The 27,097-nt window shown below is 45.6% G+C and overlaps 1 protein-coding gene across 1 annotated transcript in view; it reads left to right on the top strand.

The window, feature by feature from the left end:
• The window catches only part of CLSTN2 (calsyntenin 2), a 589,675-nt gene that overhangs the window by 543,962 nt on the left and 18,616 nt on the right, over positions 1-27,097 (top strand). Inside the window, exon 9 of the mRNA XM_063115155.1 lies at positions 15,823-15,985. Coding sequence (XP_062971225.1) covers positions 15,823-15,985 — 163 coding nt within the window. The remainder of the gene's footprint in view (positions 1-15,822; positions 15,986-27,097) is intronic.

Here is a 27,097-nt window from a genome sequence, read left to right as displayed (position 1 = left end):
CTAGGTCTCAAGGTCTGCCTTTTCAACTACATGACTCACAGCCCCATTGACTGACTGCAGCAAAAACGATCTACCTTTCTAGAACTCAGCAGTGAGGCGCTCTTTAATCACCTAATGTCTTCAAGGTCCCTAACGTGTCATTAGTTTGATTGGATTTTGTAATTAAATGGCCAGCCAAGGACGGGGGAGGATGCCTTTGGCTTGGGCATTCTTTTCTTTTTTTTTCTGGGTCAAGAACCTGAGAGCTACAACCTAAGGAATCAAGTCCCACCTGGGTGCTCAGTGGCCCCTGTGGCCTGGGATGCTGGGGGAGCATTCGGAAATAGTGAGGCTGATCTTCATGCAGGGCAGCTCTGCTCACTGGCAGAATTGCCCTCGGCATAGGTAGCAGGTAGCAAAATCACCCCCCTTCTCAAATATTCCTCGCTGAGTATCTCTGCTTGACCTGCCCCAGTGCCTGAAATTCTGCATCCTGCCATGCATGGGGCACAGGTACCTAAGACCCCTGTAAAAATGCAAAGGTTCTCATTGAGGGGAGGGCAAGTTTGGGAATCAGGGCACTTCATGGGGAGGTCAGGGAGGCTCAGGTTAGGCACCCCCAAGTGGGGGCTCGGGAATTTGGAGTCAGCTTGTGAGCCTCTGGGAATCAACATAAATGTCTCCCCATTTGCCCACTCATTGTAACACACAGGCATTTCTTCTGACTAGGTATCAGAAGATGATCCAAAATCAGCCCTCCTGGTAGCTGTTCAAGGACCCAAAAAATATCTGGGAATTGAGAAAACAAACCAACATATATAATGTATGCATATATATGATCGGAGAAGAAAGGCATACTTGAAAAGTAGTAATACACTCAGAATATGTGTGAGGGGGGGATAAACTTTCTCATAGATGTGGGCAGTCTCACCATGGAACCAAAGCAAGCCATTCGAGCTGGATTCTACAGTCATGAATCTAAAGCAAGGGTTGTGCTAAAGGGTGAGAAACTGGGGTATTTCTGAATCAGAGTGTTGGACCTGTTCCCTTCTTTGCCTGTATTTGATTAGTGTTTTTTGGAACTGTTGGTTTGGTTTTTGCGTTTGCTCAGTTGGTTGGAGAAGCCAGCCAAGGAAGAAATGTCACCTAGAATTCAGGAGAGCTGTGCTCTGGTCCCAGTTCCTCCTGCCCATGAGCCACCTCTGATGACATTACTGTACTTCTTCAGGCCTCACTTTTTTATCTGTGGGATGCATGTGATGTCCATTCATCCTCCCAGAGAGACTGAGGAGAAAATGGGACGATATTGTGGAGTTCTTTGAAAATAACTAAGTATTATTTCATTAACAGAAAATGATTTGTGCTGTTGCCATTAATGAAGGTTATTAAGAAACCATTATTAATACAAATTAACCCTAAATCTGATGAGGAATAAGATGGATATAAATAAATACTTATAAGATATCAATTAACAGGTTTAAAGGGTTTAAATCATTTTAATGATTGCACGCCAGTCTTGCTCCTCTCACTGCTAGTTGAGTGCCGGGATGAAGTGCTCCTGGGTTGAGTGCCCCTGACACTGTTTAAGGAATGGAGGCTGGCTGTTAACAGAGCCAGCCCTTCCTAACACAAGTGGTGCCCAGGGTGTTTCATCCATCCCCAATGTCACCCTCTCTCTCTCCACCCACCGTGTCCTCATCCTCTCTCACTCTCTCCTGCATACTTGCCTGCTTGCCAGTAATTCAGTACCTGCAATTCCATTACTTCCACCTTAGGCTAAGGGACTGCAGAATCAGTCCAGATGTTTGCAAGAGCAGTCCTGGTCACTTGAATGCTCTTTGGAGGTCACTGGCTTCCTTAGCCACCACACATGGACAAATTCCCACTGTCAGTCCTCCTGCAAACCTGTAGGAGCAACTCTTCCCTGCCTGGCTTGAAGGCTGGGTGCAGGGAGGAGGATACCCCCTAACTAAATCCTTAGGGATTAAATGGAATGCCCCTGGAGCCTTGCCTCCTCTTCCCAGGCCCTCCCACAGTGTCTTGTTCCCCTTTACCTATGAGAAGCCTTACACAGACACGCTATTCAAATTTTCATCCAACAAACTATTGCATTTTTTCTTTCTTGAATGATGGTACCATACAGTGGCTCAGAGCGGAGCTTCCCAAACTTTAATGTGCATTCACATCACCTGGAGATCTTATTAAAATGCAGATTCAGAAGGCCTGGGGTGGGGCTGCGATTCTACATTTATAAGCAGCTCCCAGGTGATCCTATGCAGCTAGTGGATGGTGATGCTGGGTGGTGGCCCACAATTTGAGCAGCAAGCGTTTACAGCATGGCTGTAGACACATTCTGTGACCTTGGACAAATTATTTAACTTCTCTGAGCTTCAGTCTATCTATAAAGTGAAGAAAAGAATAGTACTAATTCCAAGAGTTGCTGGGAAGACAAAAATAAGATAATGCATACAAAGTGCCTGGCCCAGGAGGTGGCACCAAGTGTGAGACAGGGCTGAACTCAGACGGAGTGGGTGCATGGTGACAAAGGGAGCATCCTCCTTTATGGCCTTTCCTTCCAGAGACATTTCAGAGACTCAGAAGAGCATGTCTTTCAGGCTTAGCACTGTCTGAGCACAAAGTCCACCAATTCCACACTTCTAAATGGAACACGGCCCTGGACGTGCTGGGCAGGGAGAGGTGCAGAGGCCTGTGTTTGCACGAGGGGTGGATGAAGGGAAGCTGCTGACTCCTCCACTCCACAGTACACTGTTTCCATGCAGAGGGGACCAGTGGGCATTTCAGGAAGATGAGCCCTTGTTACACAGCTTGGGGAGGCTTGGTCAGGCTTAAGCACACATCAGCCACCAAGTAGAGGTGGTGTCTGTTACCTTTTGTGTGACCAGCCTGGCCCTTTTTAAATGTCTTTTGGAAGATGAGATTTTTGTTTGTTTATTTAAAATGGTCATAGGTTACACATCATAAGAAACACTCTTGAACACTGAGGGAATTCAGATCTCAGAGCATGGTCTGCCTGGAATCAGCAAAGGATCCCGGGGCAGGGGTGGGGGTGTGCAGCAGAGTGTGCAGTCGGCCTTGGAAGGCTAACTGGTGTGGAGAGGTGGGAAGCGGGGGAGAGAGCAGAGCAGAAGTGGGGTACACACACAGCGTCTAGTCAGAAAGGAAACAGAGAGGAAGTCAGTTTGTGCTGAGAAGCAAGGATGGGCTGAGCAAGACGGGCATGTAAGTTTCCTACTGCAGCTACACAAGACGCCACACACTTAGCAGCATGAGACAACACAATTTATCTTTCAGTTTTGGAGGTCAGATTCTGACATGGGTCTCAGGGGCTAAAATCAAGGTATTGGCAGGGCTGTGTTCCTTCTGGAAGCTCTAGGGAAGCACCTCGTTCCGGCCGCCGCACACCTTGGCTCACAGCCCTTCCACGGGTCAAGTCAGCAGCTGCACCGCTGCCCCCTCTGCTCTCACTGTCCCCTTACTCCAACTCTTCCTTCCCCTCTTTCACTTGTGAGGACCCTTGTGTTGGGCCCACCTGGATGACCCGGGATCATCTCCTCATCTCAAGACCCTTCACTTAATCACTTCTGAAAAGTCCCTTTTGCTGTGAAAGTAACACATTCACAGGTGTGCGGGATTAAGATGTGGACCTCCTTGAGGGCCGTTATTCCAACTACACAATGGGATTGGCTTTCATGTGCTGGTCCCCCAGGATTTTGTTGGAAATGCCACTTATAAAAGGAAGTTCCTCCTATTAATATATTGTATGTATTATAAAACATATACCAAATATAAAAATTAATAAAAGAATGAGATTTTCAAAAATCACAAAATAAAATAAAATAAAATACTCTTTAGTTCATCTACTCTGCATTTGTTCAATAAATATTTAATTGAATTATTAAAAATAAATTAATTAAATTAAATTAAAAACATTACATTCAAAAAAAAAGGAAGTTCCTAAAAAGAATAAAATTTTTGTCCAAGAGTTTGGGATAGAAGAAAAATAACTTTCCATGATTCGGCCATACTGGCTGGTTTATAAGGAGAACTTCACCCTCACATGGGGACTGAGGACCCCCAGTACATGTGGCATCATGGTAGGGTCCTCTTCATAGGGGCCCCCAGGAAGAGCCACAGGAAAGGCAGCCCACAGGCAGTGAAGACCTTGGAGAGCCTGTCAACCTTAGTCTCCCCTTTGTGTCCTCAGCACTGCCTCCCCTTACCAGATAAACCCATAAAATCCCTTAGACCCTCAGGCATGAGAATCAGCACTCTCTGAAGTAGTCTTAAGCCTAAGCCTCTCCCCTGCTCCTGCCAGATCACTACAGAGGGAGCCTGTGAGTCCTTGCCATGCAGTGCTGAGGCTCCAGGCTACCTCAGCTTCCTCTGCCTGGAGTAGGGTGCCTGGTGCATGCAGGCTCCCTGCATATTTAGTGAACAGATAGATGAATGAAGGAAGGAAAGTTTGCATGTGTGCTTCAATGTGGTTTTATTATTATGTAATGAGAGATCCTCCTTGTAAAAGTAGCATTTCCTAAACACATAACACCTCACGGAATACCATTATTATGTGGAATTTCAGCAATTTTCTTTCCTCATGCCAAAAAAAAAAAGGCAGTGCCCGCTACATAACCACTTTGCTTTTCTGTCATGGTGATGGCATCACACTCAGCACACATTCTTTGAGCACTTTCATGTCCCTAGTCCTGCATTTGGGGGCCATGGGTAACAAGAGAAGGCCAAAACAGAGTCCTGGCCTCAGGCACTTCCAGTCTTGTGCAAAGATGGTAAAAATCTGTTCTGGTCTCTGAACGATGTGGCTCAGATGGACAATGGGATGAATGAGTCACTTGTGTCTCAGTGAGTGTGGAGAGTCATTTATATTTGTGTTTTCTGACATCCACGAAGCTTAGAACTGGCACATGCTTTGCCTGTAATTGCAGAGTCTGTGCTGAGTGATTGATCGGAACCTGGCCATGGAGAAGGACAGAACTACCACCTTCTCTCCAAGACCAGGGAAAGTTGGTGCTGGCTGGGCATGTTTTTATGTTTGTGATTTTGTTTTGTTGTTGGGTTTTTGTTTGGGTTTTTTTTTTTTTTTTTTTCCTGTTTGTTTTTGTTGGGGACAGTGGCTATTGCTGATTTTAACCAGTTCTCAGAGCTTTGTACGTGATCCAAACCCAAATGTGAAAATTCCACTTGGCAAACATCCATAACAGCCTGAGCTCAAGATCTTGGATGTTCTGATGGATTTAAAATTGCGACCGTTCCCCAAAGATTTCTACAGAGTCCCCCAAACTTAATAGACTGACTTGCATTTCAAAGTACCCAATTTCTTTGCTGCAGAATTCTAAGCAGAGGCAACCTGTTCATGTGCTTTCCCTAGAGGCCCACATGAAATGCTCATTGGCCTGTCCCTAGAAATGGCCCTGTGAGAGGAGCAGGTGATCCAGGTGGGCCCACAGCTGAGGGAGACAACCGCTAGCCATGGCGTGGCTGGTTTACACAGCCAGTAGCTGACAAAGTCCCTGCCGAGCTTTGAGACAGATGCAGGACGGGCTTTCTTGCAGCATGTGCTGTGTCTTTGGAGGAAGAAACACTTAACCAATTCCTTTCAAGATCAGTTCACTTTTCCAAGGGGGCAGCATTTATTATTTGAATTATTCAGGGGAGGTTTATTTACCAGCACCAAAATATGAAATATGTCAACTAAATTATAATTATGATTCTCTAAAGATATCCACTGAAATTCCTCTTTTTTATTTTTAACTTGCAAGGAGGATTCCATCCCTGTTCACTTAGAGACAGACTGTATTTTTGAACAGGAAGCCTTTGTATTTGAGTGGCAGAATGAAAAATTAATTTTCTTCAAATATATTACTGAATAGTTAACTGCATCTCAGCAACCTGGTTGTTTAATATGCTGGGGTCCTCACCTTTGCTAAGAGATACCCTTTGAAAGCACAGGTCTGAGGACAGGAAACAGGAGTTCTGGGCTCCAGCCCAGCCACTAACAAGCTGTTTCACCTGAACACGTCACTGCTGCTCTCTGGACCATGGAAAAGTGTGGCTAATCCTCTGCAATCCTCTCACCTACTCTTCTGCAGCCCACAAATATTGTCCCCTCTGGGGGTGAAGAGAATTATGTGTGACTTCTCTGCAGTTTATCTGCCTAGTTAGGAGCTAAAGGAGAAATTAAGCATGAAAAGAAACATTTTACATCAACATATTATCTCTTTTCATTCCTCCTGCCAACCCCCTTACTTCCCCCTACCAAGTCCCTAAGGAGTTGAGAGCCATATTGAAAAGCGTCTCTCTTTCAGCCCGTTTCTCCCTCTTTGCCTGAGGGCCCTAGGACAGGTCCCTTGTCTCCTTTACACAGAATGAATCTTCACCCACATCTCCTTCTTCACAGTCCCCTCCTTATGGCGCTGTCCTAGACCCCCAGGTCCTTTAAGCTCTCCCCTCACCTTCTCTTTGGAAAGATCATTTAGCACTTGGTACCCTGGATTTGATCCCCTTGTGGCTGAAAGGCTGTGTGCCCAGTAGCAGAGTAGCAGGCTCGGGAGGACAGGTGGGGCTTTGCATAACATGATCTGTGCTCACTCATCTATCCGTCCATGCTTTCATTGGTGCGATCGGCACTTATCGCAAACCTATCGCATACCTGGAGGTATGGGAACGCTCATTGTGCTTGTCCTCACAGATCTCAGAGTCAAGGGCTGGGGTGACCAGTAGGACAGCCGAGCAATTGAAATGAGGCTCATATGAATTGAGATGTGCTGCTAGTGTAAAATACACAACAGACTGCAAACACTTAGTACAAAAAAACAGAATGTAAAACATCTTAATGATTTTTAATATTGATTCTATGTTGCGATGATATATTAAATTACAGTATTAACATTAATTTCACCTGCTTCTTTTTACTTTTTTAATGTGAAATTACATGTGTGCCTTGAGTGTGTAAGGGATCAGGGGCTGGGATGGACGGGGGATGCTACAGGCTGGTGCAGTCCACGTGGTCCTGACGGTGCAGTGAGGAACACCGTGGGGAGGAGGGGTCTTCCTGGACTGAGTTGGGGTAAGGCAGAGGGTTCATGCCAAGAACAGTGCAAGTAATTTGAGGCCATGAGTCGAGGAATGAATACCAGTAGTAACGCCTACCCTTCTGTAGCACTCACTGTGTAAGGAAGGCAGTGTTCTGAGTATTTTACAACCCCGTGAGGTAGTTAGTGCTGTTATTACTTCCATTTTATAGATGATGGAACTGAGGGACAGAGAGAAAATGTGACTTGCCTGAGGTCACACAGCCAGGAAATGATCAAATCGGAATTTGAACTTGAGAGGTCCGGCTCCAGAACCTCAGCATGGGGCTTCACAGTAGCCCCTCCCTAGGGTTGTAACAGGCATCTCCACAGGTCTGGGGCAGATCAGAGCCCAGTGTGAGAGGTCAGGGTGTGCTGGCAGCAGCAGGTGCGGGAGAGGACACCTGCTCTTCCAGGTCCTCTGCCCCCACACTACAGCTGTCCCTCCACCCTCACCCTCCAGCCACAGGGCCGCTGCCTCTGCTATTCCCTCTGACTGGAATGCTCTTTCCCCCACTGGGCCATTTACCCTCCTCCTTTCTCCACCATCACCTCCCGATCTCCATAACTAGGTCAAGTCCCCCTATTACAGGCTCATATGGACCTTGTACCTCCACTCATTGGATTTCTGTGGACGTAATGTTATACTTACTTATGTGAATACTTTATTTTCTGTATATCCCCTAAGGGAAGGAACTGTGTCCATTTTTGCTCACTTTATATACTCAGCACCTAGCATAATGCATGACCTGTAATCGGTACCAATAAATATCTATTGAATAAATGATCAAATCTTCCTGCAAGATAGGCATTCTACCTACTTTACAGGTGAAGAAACTGGCACTCAGCAAGTTTGGGAAACTTGCCCCAGGTCCCCATTGCAGATTAAGTGGACAGAGCTGCAGTTTCCCCTGAGCTGACTCACTTTGAAGCCACCTCCTCTCAGGGGAATGCAAGGAGGTGCTAGTCCCCCAGGACATGCATCAAAGCCAGGGCTGGTGAGGAGACCATGCATCAGCTCCTCCCCAGTCAGGGTCTTATTGGGACTCACCCATTTCTGAAGACCTGTACCCTCCCTCCTTCTACCCATGAGACTCTCATCTTCTGTCCAAAACCCTCCATGTCTGTCGGAGGGTTCTCAACCATTTTTCTTAGACAGACAGGGCTGATGAGTTTTCTAGAATTCCCAGGATTTGGCACAGATATGGCTGAATCGGCCCCAGTTTCCAAGCTAGACCCTCATGTGTCCCTTTTCTAGAGGAACTATTTTCAGTGTCTCTGGCTCTTACTGTAATCACTTGTTCATTCATTCATCCAGTCTGTCCGTAAACACTAATTACTGAGGGGCTGTCATATCCCTTACACTGCATCTTGAGCTCAGTCTTTTGCAGGAGGGAGTAGAACTCACATGATGAGACTCCAACCACCTCACCCCCATCCTAAAATGACTCACTTTCAGTACAATTCCCGTTTGGAGGCAAGCAGTGTGCTCAGTCTTTATGCAGTTGACGGTGCTCAGGGAAGGAGCACATGAGAAATATTCCCTTTCCTAATTGTCAAATTTAAGACATGTGCTCCCCGGCCTGTTAAAATATTAAACTCGCTTGGTACATGGGCGCTTACAACCTCCAACAGGACGGCTGTGCCTCTGCGCCTCCGAACCTGTGCCCCAGGGCCCTGCCAGATGTCAGCTGGTTCAGGAAATTCATGAGGAAGATATCCCCAGATGAATTCCGTGGCACGTCCTGCAAGCAAAAACCAGGGAGGAGGAAAAAAGCATGGTGGGCTTAAGAGAGGCTTTTCTTTGGGGGGTGAGGATCCTCATGCTCAAGAGGAGAAGCAGACGAATATGTGCACAGAGGCAGGGAAGCCCCCTGAAGGGGGTGGGAGGTATGGGGGGAGGGGGGAGACTATGGCATTTGCTGGAAAGTGGGAATGCACCGGCAGGAATCTTTCTGTTTTGTTCTCTGTCACATTCCCAGTGCCTGGGAAGTGCCAGGGATATAGCGGGCACTCAATAAACATGAGTTCAATGAATTGAACAAATTTCACAGCATGCGTTTTCTGGGATTTTTTTGTTCCAGGTGATATTCATAGGTGCCAAAATAAATAAGATCCAAAAATTTGATAAACAGCCTACTCTGAGCCCCCTCATCGTCCCCCTCTCCTGCATATGAAGTTCCCTGAGGCAGAAGTTCTGGAACTTAGCCACACCAGAACCAAGCACACATCAGCAGGGCTCGCTGAAACACAGACTGCCAAGGCCTACCCCTGCAGTTTCTGATTCAATGGGTTTGGGGTGGGGCCGAGGCATTTGTATTTCTAACAAGTTCCCAGGAGATGCTGATGCACTGGTCCAGGGACCACACTCTGAGAATCACTGCTTTTAGGAATCCTGCTGAAAGAAACCTGTTGAACTGTGTTAAATGAGGCTTTTCCAAAACGTTTTTGATCCTGGACCCTTTTGTTCGTGTTACATCTTATCTTGCAAGACGGCGTTTTACAGGATCTCAGTTGGGAAAGGAAACCTGAAAAGGTTGCGGAGAGCATTTTTCTGAGTGGTAGAGAGAGAGGGGCCTCACCTCCCCTGGCTGGTCCTGTTCTCTGGCTCCTACATCGACACGGCCAATGCTACCTCTGTGGGGCTCTGCAGAATTTGCAGATCAGCCTCAAGCCGGGTGCGTGCGGGGAAAGGATAAGAATTAGACTTAGATATTTTGAATTAGATAAGAGTCTAATTGAAGTGGACTTTTTAATACATGAAAATGGTGACTGGAAACACTAAGGGGTCTACCATAGTGTTATCCGTGGTGAGGAAGGGAGATCTGATTGACACCATCAAGGGCAGCGGTGAGAAAGAATAATTGCCAGCTAATGACACAGGCAGAAATCAGAGCAAGGCGCCAGGCACATCATCAGCACATTGCAAAGGTGGGTTTTCTGCCCCGTGGTTGAGTTTAAATCTGGGTGCTGAGCAGTTCGTGATTTATACCCTCTAAGCACAAATCACAAGGACAGCTTTTCAGGATTGTTTTAGGGACTTGCCCAAATGTTACTCGCCCAGATTTCAGATGGGGTGGTTTCTGTGACACAGGCCACCTTTCATGTTTCCAGCTCCCCCGCACGCCACCCCGAGTCAGCGGTCACTTCTTGACAGGAGATGCACGGGGTGCTTTCTGAGCTGTCATGATCAACTTCCGCTGAAAGCACATGTACCTCTCCCTGCCAGTTCGGAAGTGCAGGCGGCCTCCTGGGAGGATCTTAAATAGATTTGCAAATAGGAACAGCATCTTTGCCTTGGCACAAGGGTTGTCTTGGCACTGACCAAAACCTCATCTTTCTAATGTGCCCAAACAGGGGCCTGAGGCCAAATGGCCTTTCAAATTCGCAGTGAGAATCCAGTTTGTATGCTTTGGTCCTACTGGTTAAATAGCGCTACATTTCACGAAATGAAACTCAGTCTTGAACTGCCCATCAAGTCGGTTCTGGGGGCCAGGGGCTTATGTAGCTCTTTTGTCCTCTAATGTCCTCTGAGTTTGCACATGATAAGGTTGTTGAAGTAAAGAATGGCTTTCTAGAAGACAAGGCACTAAAATAAAGTAGCCCTCTCCTTAGCGGGAATACATACCAGGTCCTCCAGAGTCCAGCCTCACCTCCGGCCACACACATCTTTTAGAGTGTTTGTTGGAATTGATCAATATCTTTTAACTTTCCTTATCAAATTTTTCATTTTGCTGTAATCTCATCTATCTTCTGATTCACTGATTCTGTTGTCAACTTTCCCATCCATGTTAACCTATTTGAAATTTATTTTTATTTCACATAAAAGACCACTGTGTCTTTTATTTCTGGAATTTTTGTTTGGTTCTTTTTCAAATTGGCCTATCCCCATTTCCTTTCTAATTGCTCCATTTTCATGGTTCCTGTTATGTGAGTTTGATCATTTTTTGTGTCTGCTTTTTCTCACACATGCAGAGGATAGTTTCCTCTTTGTTTTGTGATTTTTTTCTCTGAGCTCACCTCTGATAGGAATTGTCTTGCACATGCCCTAAGTGTGAACACATTTCTATTGAGAGGTTTTGAGTTTGTCTTTGCTAGGGGCGCTAAAGACTTCACAGCTGCATTTTTAAGTTGGTTTCTGCATTCAGCATAGTCACACCCTGTGGGCCATGTGCATTTGAACCTGATGCCCATGCATGGAGCGAGCCTGGGGTCTAAATTCCCAGAGGTGACTCTTTCCAGTGTGGTTAACTGGCTTCCAACCTGCATCCTGGGCCAGCAGCAGTGTTTGTTCCAGGTCACAAGCTTCAGAGAGTCCTTTTGCAGCTGCAGGCTTTAAGCATACATCTCTGCTCGAGTTTTCTTTCATGCAGAGGACCTAGGTCTCTGTTCCTCTTCTCTCATGGGCTTTGAAAGTCCAGCCACCGGGTGGGCTGCAGCCCCACCATGGCCATTCAGTTTCAACTTCCAGTTGCAGCTTTGGGTCTTTGTTTATGAAACCTGAAGAGTTCTCTCCCTAGCTTTTTTATCTATGTTCTCTTCTATTATTGTTGTTGTTCTATTTTATCCAGCATCTCAATGCATTTAGAAAAGGAAAGGGGTCCCCTATCTGATCAGGCTGAAAATATGTGCTGAGCATTGTATGTGCCTTAGCCCAGTTCATACAGCAGTCCTATGAGTAAACACAATTATTATCCTCACTTCACAGATGAGGTAGCCAAGGTTTAGAAATATTATTTCCCCAAAGTCCAGAATATGATTCCCCAGAAATTCACGAAGCAGGTGTGATACCCACATTACCCACAGGTGCAGCCTGCAGTGACTCGTGCCCTGCCCTTTTCCTTCTGTGGCTGCCTCTAGCCCCAGAGCAGATGGTCACTAGCATGCTGCTCACTCTGTTCGACCCACACTTACACCGAAGCTCTCTCAACATTCCCTGCTACAAACGGTCCCCTCCCCTGCTCAAATCCTTCCCATCTTCAACATAGCCTATGTTGAAACACACTTTCTCAATCAGTCACCTCTCCATCCATCTCTTTGCCCTCTCTAGCATGTATTGTAAATGCTGAGCAGGAATGCGGGGAAAGAGGGAAAATGGACATGACAGAGCATCAGCAGAACCAGGCAGTAAAGTGAGTGGAGGAGGGAAAGAGTGGGGGAAGTCAAAAGCAAGGTCTGGTGTTCTGGCTTGGATGACAGCTCACACCAGGGAGCATTTGCCAAGTCAGGGATCACAGGAGAAGGAGCAGGCTAGGCTGGAGCATGGGGGTGTGGAGTTCAGTTTTGGACACAATGAGTTCGAAATGCCTATAGAACATCCAAGTGGGACCATTCAGGGACAAGCTGACATGCAAGTCCTCTGCTCAGGACATAAGTCTCTGCTCAAGATCCTGACTCGGCAGTGAGTACATGGAGCTGAGCCACTGGCTCAGTGCAGTGCAAAGACAGGAGGCAAGCATGGGCCCGGGGCCAGCTGATGCCTCTCACTCCCAATATTACTCCTTTCCCTTTATGTTCTAAAGACACCTAGGGAAAAATGAGTCCTCTTGCTTTACAGGGTTGCAGAGAGGATTAAATCGTACAAGGAGAAATGGAAAAGCGTGTTCCAAGATGGATTGTCGTTATGATCACCATCCCCTCCAGAAACCTCCAGCCCTCTGGCTGCGTGCAGAATCAAAGCAGTGCACGCCCTCAGCCCTCAGCCCAACTCCACCCCTGCAGCCCCATCTCACACTCTTCAGCTTCCTCAAACGCAGCCTGACCTGCCCCGCAAGCTCTGTGTCTTCGCTCCTTCCCGTTCTCCCAGTGTGTCGAACATCCCCATCCTCCTCTGCAGGGTTAACCTGGTACCCTGCACAAATCCATGCTGGGATGGAATCCCAATCAATCCCATGACTGGACCAGCAACCCCATAATGGCAGGTGCTTTCTTTTGTTCACAAAGTAGGATATGCATTTAGCAAATGTCTGCAGGAGTGAGTGAACGAGGGAACGAGTACATCGCCGTATGCCCCAAATTTGGTACCTTTGAAATAGAAAAGACAGATGGATGAATGAATAAAGGAATAAGAGTTTTCTGCTCCATTTGCGGGGAATTTATTAATCACCATCTATCCTTAATGAAATTTTAACAGTCCTTCGATATCCACCCTAAATACCACCTTCCTCCAGCCAGAAAGAGTCTCTCCACTCTATGGGATCTCACAGCGCTTTGCCGCTTGTCTACAACACTTATCTTGATTCCCATTACACTTGAGTCTTATGCACTGAATACACACACGCCCCATTAGATTGAAGCTCTTGAAGGTGAAGGACATATCTCACAAGCTCTGTATCTCTTGTGGACCCTACTAGACATAGCAGCAGACACGCAGTTGTTGGTAGGTGAATGTATCTCAGCTGAATAGCTGCATTTTCAACAATACCTGATTTACTCAGAAAACCTAGTCAGAACTTTCAATCTGGCCCCTTATATGACATTTGGATCAACCTGTCAGCAGCTACACAGAGAGCATCTCACCTGATCTTTTCCTCCTCATCTCATGGGAGGCTTCCCTGGGCCCCGACTCGACCTAGAATGTCAGTCTGTTCCTAACTCAGCCCTCCTTTGGCATTGTACCTGCTATCCTGCCTCAGCATCTGTCCCTGGGTCTCTGGTCTCTGATTTACTCACCAACTAAATAGAAGCTACACCTGCCCACCTTGGGAACACACCTGCAGGTATTCAGAGAGTGAAGTGTCTTCGGCCTAGGTGAAGCCTTAGGAGTCAACTCAGGGGACATGCTTGGTGCCAGCTGGGTTCACAGAGATTCATGAACAGTCAGGAATTAAAGCTCTTCTCTCCCCCCAGGAAAGGTTATTATGCCTAATTTCCTTCTCTCTTGGCTGAACTGTGCATTGACACGTTTCTTTTTGCTGCTTCCTGGCTTGATCATTTTTCAATTATAGATTGTCCCTGCAGTTCTAGCAGAGGGTCAATGCTGGTCTCTTCCTGATCATAGAGCCACATTTGTGAAGCCCTAATTATTTCCTTTAGCTGCAGGCATAAGCCTGGGATGAACTAAAAGACTGTTGGGATGCCCAGTGGAGCTCACCAGGGCAGCTCCTGATCGTTCCTACCTCTGAGTCTTGGCGCAGGCTGTTCCCCACACCCAGAATGCCCTTCCTTTGATCTTGAAGGATGTACATCTTGCCATTTTTTGTGACCCATATTAAAATGAGATAGAATGTATCCCCTTTTACAGTTTTTTAGTACTCAGTGTGGCACAGGTATAATGCATAAGCCCACCCACACTCTGTAGGCAGGAGTATAAACAGGCACAACCTTTTGCAGAAAAAAAAAAAAATTGGCAATATGTATCAAGAGCCCTAAAAATACCTCCAACCTTTGACCCATAACTCAATTTCCAGGAATCATTCTTAAGGATATAATCAGAAATGAAAACAAATATTTATGCACAAGAAATTCATCACAACATCATTTATAATGGTGCATAATTAATACCTAATAATGGAATATTTAAGTACATTATAGCATATTCACATTATACAGCCATTTAAAATGAACTTTATGGAGGCATTTTAATGCTTGTGTTAAGGAAAACATGAAAATTTTCAAATTGTTATATGATGTGATCCAACTAGCACTTTCCCATCTGCCACTGTCTATGGGGACACAATAAATAGAAAAGTCCCATTTTCCAGCAAGGTTGAAAAGCTGTTACAGGCACATACTTTGAGGTGCTGGAGGCTTAGATACACCGATGTGACTTCCAAAGTCCCCTAAAATATTCATCAGGCTTTATCAGACTAATGGACTTCAAAAGGAGCAATTTTCTGAGACATGAGATGGGACAATATAAAAAGAACATTAAGGAAAAAATTCTTATTCCAAAATGAAAGAAAAATGATCATTTAGCATCCCTGTTGGTGTTATCTGTTCATGAGAAACAGCACATTTTCATCCAGAGTGGGATGTAGGGAGGCTCTGATGGCCTCACCTTGGGGTCACCTTTATGCAGAGCTCATCTATCTCCCCTCACACAGGTGGCAGGCATGATGGAGACAGGAGGATGCAGAGATGAGACATTTCAGAGGTGGACTCCACAGGTGCAGAGGGATTAGAGGGAGCAGGAGTGTGAAGGAGAGAGTCCAACGTGACTCTGAAGGCACTCGATCAGGACACCGGAGGGAGGGTGGCCCCATTCTCGAGTCTTGCCACCTTTTATGCTTCTTTTCTTCCTTCCAAAGACATGCCAGTCTTGGTTCTATTTTGGATCACACTGAACGAGTTCAGTCCCTTAAGGTCAAGAATTGTGACTCCACCCTATCCCCCCAACATCTCTACCTAGCCATTGTGGTTAGGTTTCAGTTCCCAGCCCTGAGAGTAGGAGTCTTGAGTGCAAAAGGTTGTGAGAAGACGTGCGTGTGAGTGCTCTGCATTGAGTTCAGGCTGGTAGGACCCATTCATGGTCCTTTTCTGCCTCTCCAGGTACACCAAGGTAGGGCTGAACAATCTGCCCAGAGTCAGATACCTGCCTGATGATTGGATCCTCAGGTGCTCCTCTTCTCCATGGTTTGCCCCATCATGTTTGACGACAAGCTTCTATAACCTCAGTGTGCATCAACCATTATGTTCCTCGTCATAAGAAGACCTGTTGACCCAATTAGAATAAAAGCCTGTTTGACCTTGCATTGTATATTCGATTCTAAGTGTTGCTTCTCTTGCTCTTCATTAGATTTGTGACAAAGAGTGGCATTACTATGTCATCAATGTGGAGTTTCCTGTGGTTACCTTATACATGGATGGAGCAACATATGAACCATACCTGGTGACCAACGATTGGCCCATTCATCCATCGCACATAGCCATGCAACTTACAGTCGGCGCTTGTTGGCAAGGTGAGCCTGAGTGGAACCCTTCTCCCTGGCCCGCGTATGTACAGTTGCCTTCCCACTCGAATCTCCTGCACCCCTCATCACTTCCTGTGCTGCCACCTGTCTACAAATCTGCAAACCCAGCCTAATCTCCTCTTTGGACACAGGAAAGCCAGCTCTCCAAGCATTAATGTTACTTTTCTGTCTCTCACTCAGGTCTGCTGGCATCTTTGTTTCTGTTCCCTTAAGGGCTGGGAGGTTCTTTGAAGCAACGAGAGAGGAGAGGGGAAGTAAAATGCTCCCCAAATAAGCATATTAGTATTTTGAGATATGACCCAAACTTGTGTTGATGGATTCTGTGAAAATTACCAAAATGTGTGACCTTGACCATTCACCATGGGGAGAGGTGGGCTATAGCATAAGAATTTGCCTTCTGAGGACCGGCTGGCTCAAGAGTGAGCTAAGAGAGACACAGGCCCTTCTGGGTTAGACAAAAAGTGGGTTCTGGGCAGCTTCGTACATGAGAAGATGGGAATAAGTTCATATAGTGCACCCTGAGAGCACTAGGAATGCAGAACCCAGTAGGAGAGAAGACATGAATGAGGCAAGGGAAGAGAAGGTGTTTTTGAGCTGAGGCTGAGGTGCGTCACTTGGTAGTAAAAAGTTCATTAAACTTTTTTTTTGTCTTAAAAAAACTATTTTTATTTTTTTTAATGGTTATGAATATTCATGAGATACAAAGCTGATTGTCACCCCTTGTGCCCATGATGTGAGGGCCAGATTCATACTAGCAGCATACCCTTTACCACAAATTGCATTTGTAACCTGTGTCCCCCACCCAGTTATCCCCAACTTCCTTCTCCCTCCCCCCTTTCCCCCCACTCAGAACTTGGTGATAACAGTTTCTTCCATTGCAGTCTTCCACAGGATATCAGGAAAGGAAAACTGTATCACCTGGCGAGAGTCCATGAAACTAGTTAGTATAGCAAGACACTGGTTCAAAGGTTGCACAGGGATCATTAATCACCGAACAGAGCTGTGCTAGAGTGATGCCCCCCCCCCCAGGTGTGCCTCAGTGCTCTAATTGGACACCACAGCCAGCCCGTGGATATTATTAAACATAGCCTGGAGAATGCTCATAAGAAAAAAGGGCCCTAGTTATGTCCCCACATGAACCTTACCATGATTCTTCACAAGAAGCCCTCCGAGCCCAGATCTCTGTCACCTCAGCCTGCAACAGACACCTGCCCCCATCTCTGCAAGCCCAGCCATAACAACTGCTACAGAGTTACATATTTACTGCCCAGAGTGGGGAAACAGACCCACCAAATAAAAAGTGATTTTATAAGGAATTAAGATTATCTATTTGAATCAGTTAGAACAGGATAAGTTGTGTTCCAATGACAAGCAAGCCTCAGCTCTCAGTTGCTAAAATAATTCTCACTTCATATTCACTGCAAATCAATAGGGGCTCTTCTCTGCTTTATTCTTAGTCCAGGACCCAAACAGACAAAGCAGCCACATTGCTGGGTACCTAGAAAGATGAGGGGGAAGCATGGCAAATTGTGCACAAGCTCTTAAAGCTTCTACCTACTAGTTATGCCAATCATTTCTATTCACATTTTCTTGGCCAAATCAAGTCATATGGCCACACATAACTCCAACAGAGCAGAGAAGTGAAATATATGATGTATCTGGAAGAAAAATTGAAAATATTTTATGAACAACACTGATGAACACCACAGTCTGTCCACCTGATCAACATATATTTGTTGGACTCTCTTTCTCACATAAAAAATACACCCACCCTTCCCTAGATGAGACCACCTAAAAGTTCCATCTGTTACTGGGTTTAAGCTCAATGCCAAAGCTCTCTGAGTGATTCTTGGTGATGTCTTCATCGGGGTGACATGCACAGAAGGCTCTATAACAGGCCAAGATGTGGCTCCACTTGATCTAGAGACCTATATACTAATAGGACAAATTACTTGCCACCACTACAACCACCATGTCCTCCATCCCAGCACACACACATATGCATGTGCACCCACAAACACACGACACTATTCAAGACCAGAATGAGGCAGAATAATCAAAAGACACTTCCATTAAGAAAGAGGAAGAATTAGAGAAATACAGCAGTCTTTAGCCCATAGCAATTCTGAAATCCCTTTAGACAGATATTGTAAGGGCTCCTGCTCTAAAGTGGGGAATATTCTTTTGGCCCTTAACTTCATTCTCTAGAAGGTGTTTCCTTCCCCAGTATCCTCCTAGGCCACATCTGAAGAGGGCATTGAATCTCCATAAATAACAATTCTAATAGTATATCTGATTACAATTTATTTAAAAGCCATTTCACAAAAATGATTTCAAACATTGAACCAAAGTATACATTTATTTTAAAAGAATGTCATAGAAAAAAATGACTACTAGAGTATTCAGCAAGTTTTTCTGGTCCTCTTTTCAGAATGTATGCTAGAACTGCTCTTCCCTGGATTAGGTGTGGTCAGGTGACTGCACTGACCAATTAAATGTGAGTGGAAGTATCATGTCATTTCCTGGTGGAAACTTTAAGAGCCAGTGTTGCAAGGTGCCCCTTTACATTCATGAGCTGTTTACAGTCTTGTGAGAAAGTGTTATTGGTCAGAATTTGTAGATAAGGAAACTGAGGTTCTGAGAGGGGAAGTAGCTTACCAAAGTCACCCAGACAAACCTGCCCGGTCCCAGCCTCCAGTGCTTGTGCTCTTTCACTGTGGCTCACTGTCCGCTATTGTCAGACAATCATTTTGATAATGTAATTATGTGTCTGGAGAAAGGCAGGAGCTGATGTGCACTGATACAAATACTATAAACTACAAACCCTTTATCTTTTGAGACATCTGACAACCTCCTAGTAAAAATACACGGGAACTCTGCATTCCCCTTGCAAATCTCTTGCACTATACTCTTTTAAGTGACACTCCAGGGAACAATAAGGAAAAGAGTTTAGGCTTTGGAGTTAGAAAAATTTGAGTTTGAATCAAATTCCAGCCCTGCTATTCCTAGCTGTGTGGACCTGGCAGGATACTTAACTTCCCTGAGCTTCTGTTTTCTTTTCTACAAAATAAGAACAATGCCTACCTCACAGGGTTATTGTAAGTATTAAGTGTTGGGCACATGGACTGTGCTTGGCCTGTTTTGCTTGAATGAATGTATAAACTTTAAAACTTTTGCTGGTCCCTTCCTCAACCCCCTTCTCTGTTCCTTTCACCCAAACCCAACCCTGCAGACAATCTGCAAGACCTCAGCACACTCTGGCTTCTGCAGTCCGAGCTTTCCCATGGCCCCTTGTATGCACTGACTTTTCTCCCCTTCCCCAGGATTAACCCTCATACACAGACCCTGCTGTCCAGGTCCATTGATGGTCATAAAGTGTCACCTCTCCCCCAGGGTGATGGAGATGCAAAGGATTACTCAAAGCCCATTTCTCCAGAGCAGTGAGATATCCGAAATGGTTACCCCCAGGAATAATTCTTTCAAGAGAAGAAAGATCCCGGGAATAGCCCCAAATCAGGTTTTCTCTCCATTTTTATTCTCCAGGCAAGAAAGTTACAGAAAAAGAACATAGCTGGTTACAGAAAGAACAATGAGATAATCATTGCACTTTCCCATCATAAGGTTTAGCTGCACCAAGGACATCTGCCCTAAAAGCAAGGATTTTTGCTGTGTTACAATTCTTCACCTACAACAGGGACTTTAGCCCAGGGAAAGTTTCCTGTCTTTCCCAAGCTTAATATTTCTATGTGTTAGGCCCTGTGAAATATATTTGCTTTATTCTGCTTTATTAATGTTAACATCCTCCACAAGAAAGAAGGTCAGTGAAGCTGGAGAATAGAAAGTCAGAAGAAAAGTATTGGAAGAGGGGGCTTGAGATGCAGGCAGGAACCTGACTGTGCAGTCTTTTGAGCCATGGAGAAGATGTGGGTATTTTCCCTAAAGGAAGAAATCTCACTGATGAATTTTCAGCAGAGGAAAAAGTCCCTAGAATCTTTAAAATTGGGCTTTATAGGATGAATAAGAGTTCACTAGGAAAGTAAGGGAGACAACAGTGTGTGCTCTGACAGGAAGTGTGGCATAGGCATGCTCAGGAGTCCCTAACACTGGAATGTACATGGAACAGAACACATGGAGGTGGGACTGAAAGAAGAGATGAGACCACACCCTGGGACACCATCTGCCTCATCAAGGAGCTTGGATCCCCATGAATACTTAGATCCTCCTTGGAACCACATTTTTGTCTTGGATGCACACATCAAAGATCTTTCGGTAGGACCCAGTGCTGTGAAATTACGGCCTACAGTGCAGCCCTTATCTCTGCATGTTTCTAAGCCTTCTGAAGTCCACTGATATTCATAGTATGAGCCCTCTGTGTGAACCTCTTAATTGCCTTTGGGCCTGCAATTGTGGGGAGTTTCTCAGTTGCTTCTGAGGTTGGCAAGGGAACGAGTTCCCGTTTCTGGAATTTCTAATTGGGTTTAAGGATGGAAATAGAAAATGACTTGATTGCAGCTGCTAGTTGGTGTCTCTTGGGAACTGGCCCCAGCACTGCTGCAGAACCAATTAGCCTGCTGTGTCCTGGTAGCGAATCTGAAAGCCAAAGTAATCAGTGGAACTTCATTTCCATTGGTATTTTTTCCAGTAATTAAAAAAAAAAAAAATGAGACTTCATTTACACGTAAGAAAATATTGCCAGTAAGGCTAGAGCATGTAGTGTCCTGTAATCGCAGGGAAAGGCTCCTGCAATCAGGATGGACCTTGCACCACGAAACAGTTCTCGTTCCTGTGTGTGGCTGATGCCACTGCCTCACTGTCACTTCTGTGCCCTCATGGTGCAGTCAGACCCTCTCTCACAGTCCAGCTCCAGACTGACTCAGACACCGCTTCCCTTCCATAAATACCAGGTTCCTTGTTTCTCTGTGGGTCACCACAGGGGGAAGATCATTTAAAAAACTAAATTCATCCTTTTCCTTCAACTTCCTACTCATCCCATTTCTAAGAACAAAAATCCGAGTTCTACTCATAAACAATAAAAATTGTAAACTCATATATCCACTTTCTCCCTGGACCTCTAAACTGGACCTCACCACCCAAGCCCTGTACCCTGCTGTGCAAAGAGGTGAGTCAGAAAGACCGTCAACAATGCCAGGCCAGTGCCTTGGGGAGCACCGGGGTTTCTGGGAGATGCCACAGCATGTGGTACTCCAGGCACCTCTCCCCGCTCTACCACCAGAGCAGCTCTGCTTCACCTATTTTGTTAGATGTCTGGGCAGGAGTTCTGTTAATGAAATGGCCAAACATGCTTGAGGAAGTACGGTTCTAGGCACTGGCTCAAGAAGCCACTATCCTGCTCCTTGCCTGATCCACACCGATTCTTGGTGGACCTCATCACAGGGCTCCCTACCTGTGGTTCTATCTGCTGTGACCACCTCACCCCTGTCTCTGCCGGGGCACTCTCCTCCCATGTTCTGACCTCAGCCTTCCTAGAGTGCCAGCCTTGCCTACTCCTGGTGTGACACCCCTGGTCTTGGATGAGGAAGGCTTTCTACCCTGGCTCTTGGTCTTACTGAGTTCTACCTTCTACTTAACGAATAAGGCAGCAGGAGGTAGAGAAGAAGATGTTTTGAAAATTAAGAGCCTGTTAAGGGACAGATACAGAACCCTTATTATGGCTTTTAGGAGGATCCAAGGCAAAGAATAGGAATGGTCAAAAAGAGATAAAGAGGCAGAAACAATCCCTAAGAGTAATCAATAGTGTATCATCTTTGGCTATAGGGGAATTGGAGCCACATGTGGTCCTGAGATCTGTTGCACATTTTCAGGTCATTTTTCTGCTAGACACTAACATTAGCACAGAGACCTGGAGTCCATGCCTTCACTTAATAAGCCTGATCTAATTTAATACAAATTTCTCTTAATAAAGTCTGTGCTGAAATTATCCTGCATCCCTAGGGTCTCCGCCACCAGTAGAAAGAGGCACGTACTAGCACAGTCTGCCTTACATTCAGGTGGCATTTCCCAAGGAGGGCTTCATGAAGCTCCAGTCCCTCAGGATGCACCCTCCACAAGAAGAACAAGGTCAAGTCGGAGAAACACAGCATAAACCATACTGATGCCACCACATTAGACAGTCACAATGCATATTAGCTTACTAAAAGCTCTCAAAAACACTCTAGTAAAGCATCCTGTTCGACATTACTTAATCCATGTGTTCATATTTCATCATGGACTTACTCCATGAGATTCCATGGTACCGAAGTACCCTTTCAGAAACATCCCATTGGAGTTATCAGCGCAGGTCTTCATCCCCTACTTGGTTGAGAGTTTGCAGAGGGCAAGGGCTGTCTACTCTACAGGTCCTCGGCTCCTCCACCTTTCCCAACTCCAGGACCTAGAAAAAATTGATAATTAATGTTTGATAAATGACATTCTATTTTTGAGGCTTTTTGACAAAGATGTATGGCTCACCATCTGACACACACACACAGATGATGAACAGGGTGTCTCCTAGCTTGTCTATATTAAAAATTAAAAGATTGTTCTAGGCCCTGGAGTCAATTTGACACGTGGGCACATTTGGCTTGAAAATGATGCAGATGAAATTAGATTTAAAATTCAACGATTCATAACTGAGCTCTAATTCTAATTTGGTATCTTATTCTGAAGATTATATTAATTAGAAAATTTGACTATAGTCTAAAAGCAAAAACTATCATTTTAGCATCTCTGAGAGAAACATGGGGGGTGTTGGGGTCTCTGATGCCTTGTACCACTGTAACTAGCTTCCAAGCTGGAGATGTTGGTATGCACCAGGCTCTGTGCAGAGCATCTTACCTGTGCTCTCCTGCAGTCATCACAACAACCTGATGGCGTAGGCGTTAGTATGATCCCCATCTTGCTGGTGAGGAAACTGGGACTTAGAAAAGAGAAGTACCTTGATGAAGTTCACACCAAGTCTGGATTTGAATATAGGTCTGGGGCACCAGAGCCTTCACCTTTAAGTACACTGCTGGACCACCACAGCCAAGTAGGGAAGACCAGAGGATTCTGGAATCTGGGGTCAAATTGTTTACCCAAATTCCCTTGGCATTTTCCCATTGATTGGACAGAGTCAAGCTAAAGCCTGAAAACAACTACAAGTCCATCAGGTATCATGATTTAGTGGGGAAAGGCTAAATCTGGTGTCAGTAGAGGAGAATTCAAAACCACTCCTGTTACTGCTTATCTGCTCTAGGTCTTTGAAGACAATATATTTCTCTCTCAGGCCCTCAGTTCCTCCATCTGGAGAATGAAGATCATATTCTGGATGATGAATTCATTGAATTCAGGTTTCCAACCCCAGAAAGCTGACTTTTGGGGTCATCCCTAAGTAGTATTTTCTGCTCACTGTAGTGCCACATAAATGTTGGCTGGAAAGCCTAGAGAGGGGGATGCATAAAAATGTAAGGGTGAGAAAGCCAGGGTGTGTCATGGACAGCCATGAAGACAGACTCATACAGAAGCGTGAGCACGCCCTGGGGTTGTCTGGACAGTTTTAAAGTTGCAGCTTATGGAGGTCTATTACACACTTCACTTAATCTTTGCGTTCCATGGGTGTCTCCATCACTGAAATAAGGAAATGAGAGAAAGCAAGATTTCAGATGGTCTCATCATTTGCATTGCTCAAAGCTGATACCTGACCATCCATGAAATTGTGTTCATCCAGGGGCGTCCCCATCAACCAGCCATGCACAGAGCAGCATGCAACTCAAGCAGAAGGGAGCGTGGCCCCCACTCCTTTCCATGTGTTTCTCAGACTAAATAGCTGTGAGAATGACAGCAGGGAAGACCAGCAGCATCCTGAACACACTTTGCAGGGAGGAGGACACTTAGTACATTCACACTTTTACCTCCAAATATTCTTGGAGAAAAGGGACATTACTGATTCAAAAGCTATACTTACAGTGAGTGAGCCCCACCTCTCATAAAATAAATCAGTCAGGGGGGAGGTTGAGGGGTTGATAAGCAGTTTTTATTCCCAATGAAAGCCCTGGCTCAGAATAAGACAGGCTACGTCAAATCATGCCAAATACTAGGGTTTCTCAAGACAACTGTGCTTTCCAGCAAACTTGACACCAATGGCTGCTGAAGCCATTCCATGTCCACAGCTCCCAGTATAATTGGACGTTCTCCTCCAAAATGGTGTCAGCCCAGCCAGACCCCCTCCAAGAAACCCGCCCTGAACCTTCCCAGCCGCATCTCATCATATGGCATGCAGGGAAAGGCAGGGAACAAGCACAATCCATGTCTGAATCTTGGCCTCGCTGATTACTGGCTGTGTGCCCCTGGGCAAGTTATCATACTTTGAAAACCTCATATGTAAAGATAGTCATAAGTACAGTAGGTAAGAATCTCAGTTCACAAAGAAAAACATGTTTTCCCCACATCCATCTTTGTTTCCTTCCAAGCCCCCATACCATCTTAAAGGGGGAGATTTAACCTCCGCGAACATGGAATTCTCCCATTTCTGTAGGGTGCTGGCTGCCGGTGGGGGGAGTTATATAGTGCTAGGGTGTTGAGGGACGCCTCCAGGCACCTTTCCACACAGGTGTCCACGGAAAAGATGCTCACCTCATTGGCTCCTCAGTCACTAATGGTCCTTCATGACTGGCAGCTGGCTTGGTATTTCCTTGCCTTACTTAGGGGCACATGAATATGTCCAATGATTCTCATTCCCTCTCTGTAAGTCCATCTGTGGCCCATTCCCTTTTGGCATCACGCACCCCTGCCAGGGCTCAGCCCAGGAAGCAGCTCCAGGTGCCTTCACTCTGCGACTCAGATGTCTTGTCCCCCTCCACCACCTCCTTGCCACCCCCACCTCCACCCCCACGTCTGTCTGGGATATCACTCCTGATCTGAAGGCAAGCCAGATTATCTTCCTCTATTTTTCCCCAGATGTTGACCCATACCCAGACCTCCCCGCCGCCAAGGGCTTAGGCTTCTGGAAACCACAGTAGGGAAGACATTCAGCTTTAGGCCCTTCTCTCTTCTCTCTGCCATAACCCTCCTTGTGGCAATGAGTGCAAAGCCAGAGATGTGTTTAAATGCAAGCAAGAGGGGAGAAATACTCAGGAAAAAAAAAAGAACAGAGGCTGTCAAAAATACCATTCCACCACTAAGGATTAAATAAAACATCATATGAAAGAACTTGCCATGTTTCAAGGACTTAATAAATGACGTCTTTTTCTTTCCCCCTTCTGACCTGTCGGTCACACTGTCTACATCATTTGTTTGGAAATTAATCATGCACTGCCTTAGAACATCTTCTATACTGGAAATTTACTCTGACATTTTTATTTTACTTTCCCAGTGTCTATATTTCAGTCTCCCAACTAAATGTAAGCTCCTGAAGAGTGTGACCCACATCGTATAATTAACCGAATCTAACGGAAAGCTAGGCATAGCAGCAAATGCTTTAAAACTGGGTGCATTTCTAGCCTCAGGAATCCAAACTCGTGTTTGCAAACATTTAAAGAAGGCTCTCTGTGGAAGAAACTGGGTTATATTTTTTTTTCTTAATATGATTCACAACCATTCTTATGTCTGAATATTAACAGAGGAGCCATGTGGTCTATGCAGACACCCTACATATTAAAAAGAGAGATTTTCAATGTAGCTATTATTTTTTAAAATCCTGTATCACAACTTCCCCAAGTGTAAATATATCTCAAATTTTATGCTGACCTCCTGTTGAAAAATGCTAATTGAATCGATTTCCTGGAGCTTCACACTAATAAGTAGAGTACATCAGAGATCTGGGATTTATGAGTCAAAAATATAGAACATAAATGCGTTTTGCTGAGAGAAAATAATATGTAGGACAATGTCTTAGCATCGGAGAGAGTCACGAAGTGTGGCTTTTGAGGACGCAGCTACTGAGTGAGAAGTTGAGGAGGGCTGGACGATGGATCACGATGGGCCTCCTCCCAGCTCCGTCTGAACTGGGCTGACCAACACCACCAGGACACCCTGGGTGGTCCTGTGCATGGACGGATGTGCGCACACTGGGGACACACTGCAGCACACTTACTGGTGTGGCCTTAGGCCCCTCACTTCTGTCTAAGCCTAAGTTTGCTCACCTGTAACTACAGAATGAATACCCATATCCTCCAGGCATTTTATGAAGACTCAATGAAGTGATGTACGTTGAGGACTTCGCGTCATGTCAGGGATGTATTTCATGCCCAGTAAATGAGAGTTGTTGGCTCTGCTGCTCCAAGGGGGGAGACAAGGCAGGGAAGAGATGGCCATCTGGGTGCCATGGAGAGTAGCAGCTCTACCATTCATGCCGAGGCTCACACGCTCCTTCCTGCAGGTCAAGGAAGATATTCTTTTGCTAGGGCAGGAGCATGCTAATGGCTTGGAGGAGCACTTTATCCATGAAGGTTGGAGGATCTAGATCAGAAGGCCCCAAATTGGCTTCTCTATAGCCATGGGCTATTTAAGGTCATTCCTTGAACCAAATCTATTTAGAGTTCCATGTGAACTGAGCACTTCAAAAGAGACTTCTTTCATTTCTAAAGTAAAGATGCTCTGGGTGGCAAGTAACACCATGAGTGAAAATGACTTTAACCATAGAGGTGGAACAGTGGCTCACAGCTCAGACGTTCCGAGGCAGGGCGGTGAGGAGGTCTGCTCGGGACTCACTCAGCCTGCAGTGGCTCTCCTGGCTCGGCCTCCTCTGGGCTCTGCCTTCGTTGTCCCTGTGTGCTGGCGAGCTGGCTGCAACAGCCCGTGGCCTTCCGTCTCCTCTTAACCATCCCCCGGGAAAGAGAGCAAGAGTTGGTTGAAAACTTTCTGGAAAGAAAATGGAAGCATTTTTTGCATAAATTTCCCGTCAACATTTCTCGTTCAACTGGCCTAAATTGGTCTCATGGTTATTCCTTGGTCAATCCCTGTGGCTTACTGAATGCCAAGGTGCTGATTGGCTTCATCTTGGTACCGGGTCCCAGGCCCATCTCTGACTCAATCGCTGAAGCAGTAGGGATGACAGTTTCTTAAATTATCTTAAATTAAAGAAAATGCATTCCTGGAGCTGGAGTCAACCCCCCCTAACCTCAG

This window comes from Cynocephalus volans, chromosome 11 (assembly GCF_027409185.1).
Source record: "Cynocephalus volans isolate mCynVol1 chromosome 11, mCynVol1.pri, whole genome shotgun sequence".
In the NCBI taxonomy this organism is placed as follows: Eukaryota; Metazoa; Chordata; class Mammalia; order Dermoptera; family Cynocephalidae; genus Cynocephalus; species Cynocephalus volans.
Note: the sequence above shows the minus strand (reverse complement) of the source record. Positions and strands in the feature narration are given on the sequence as shown.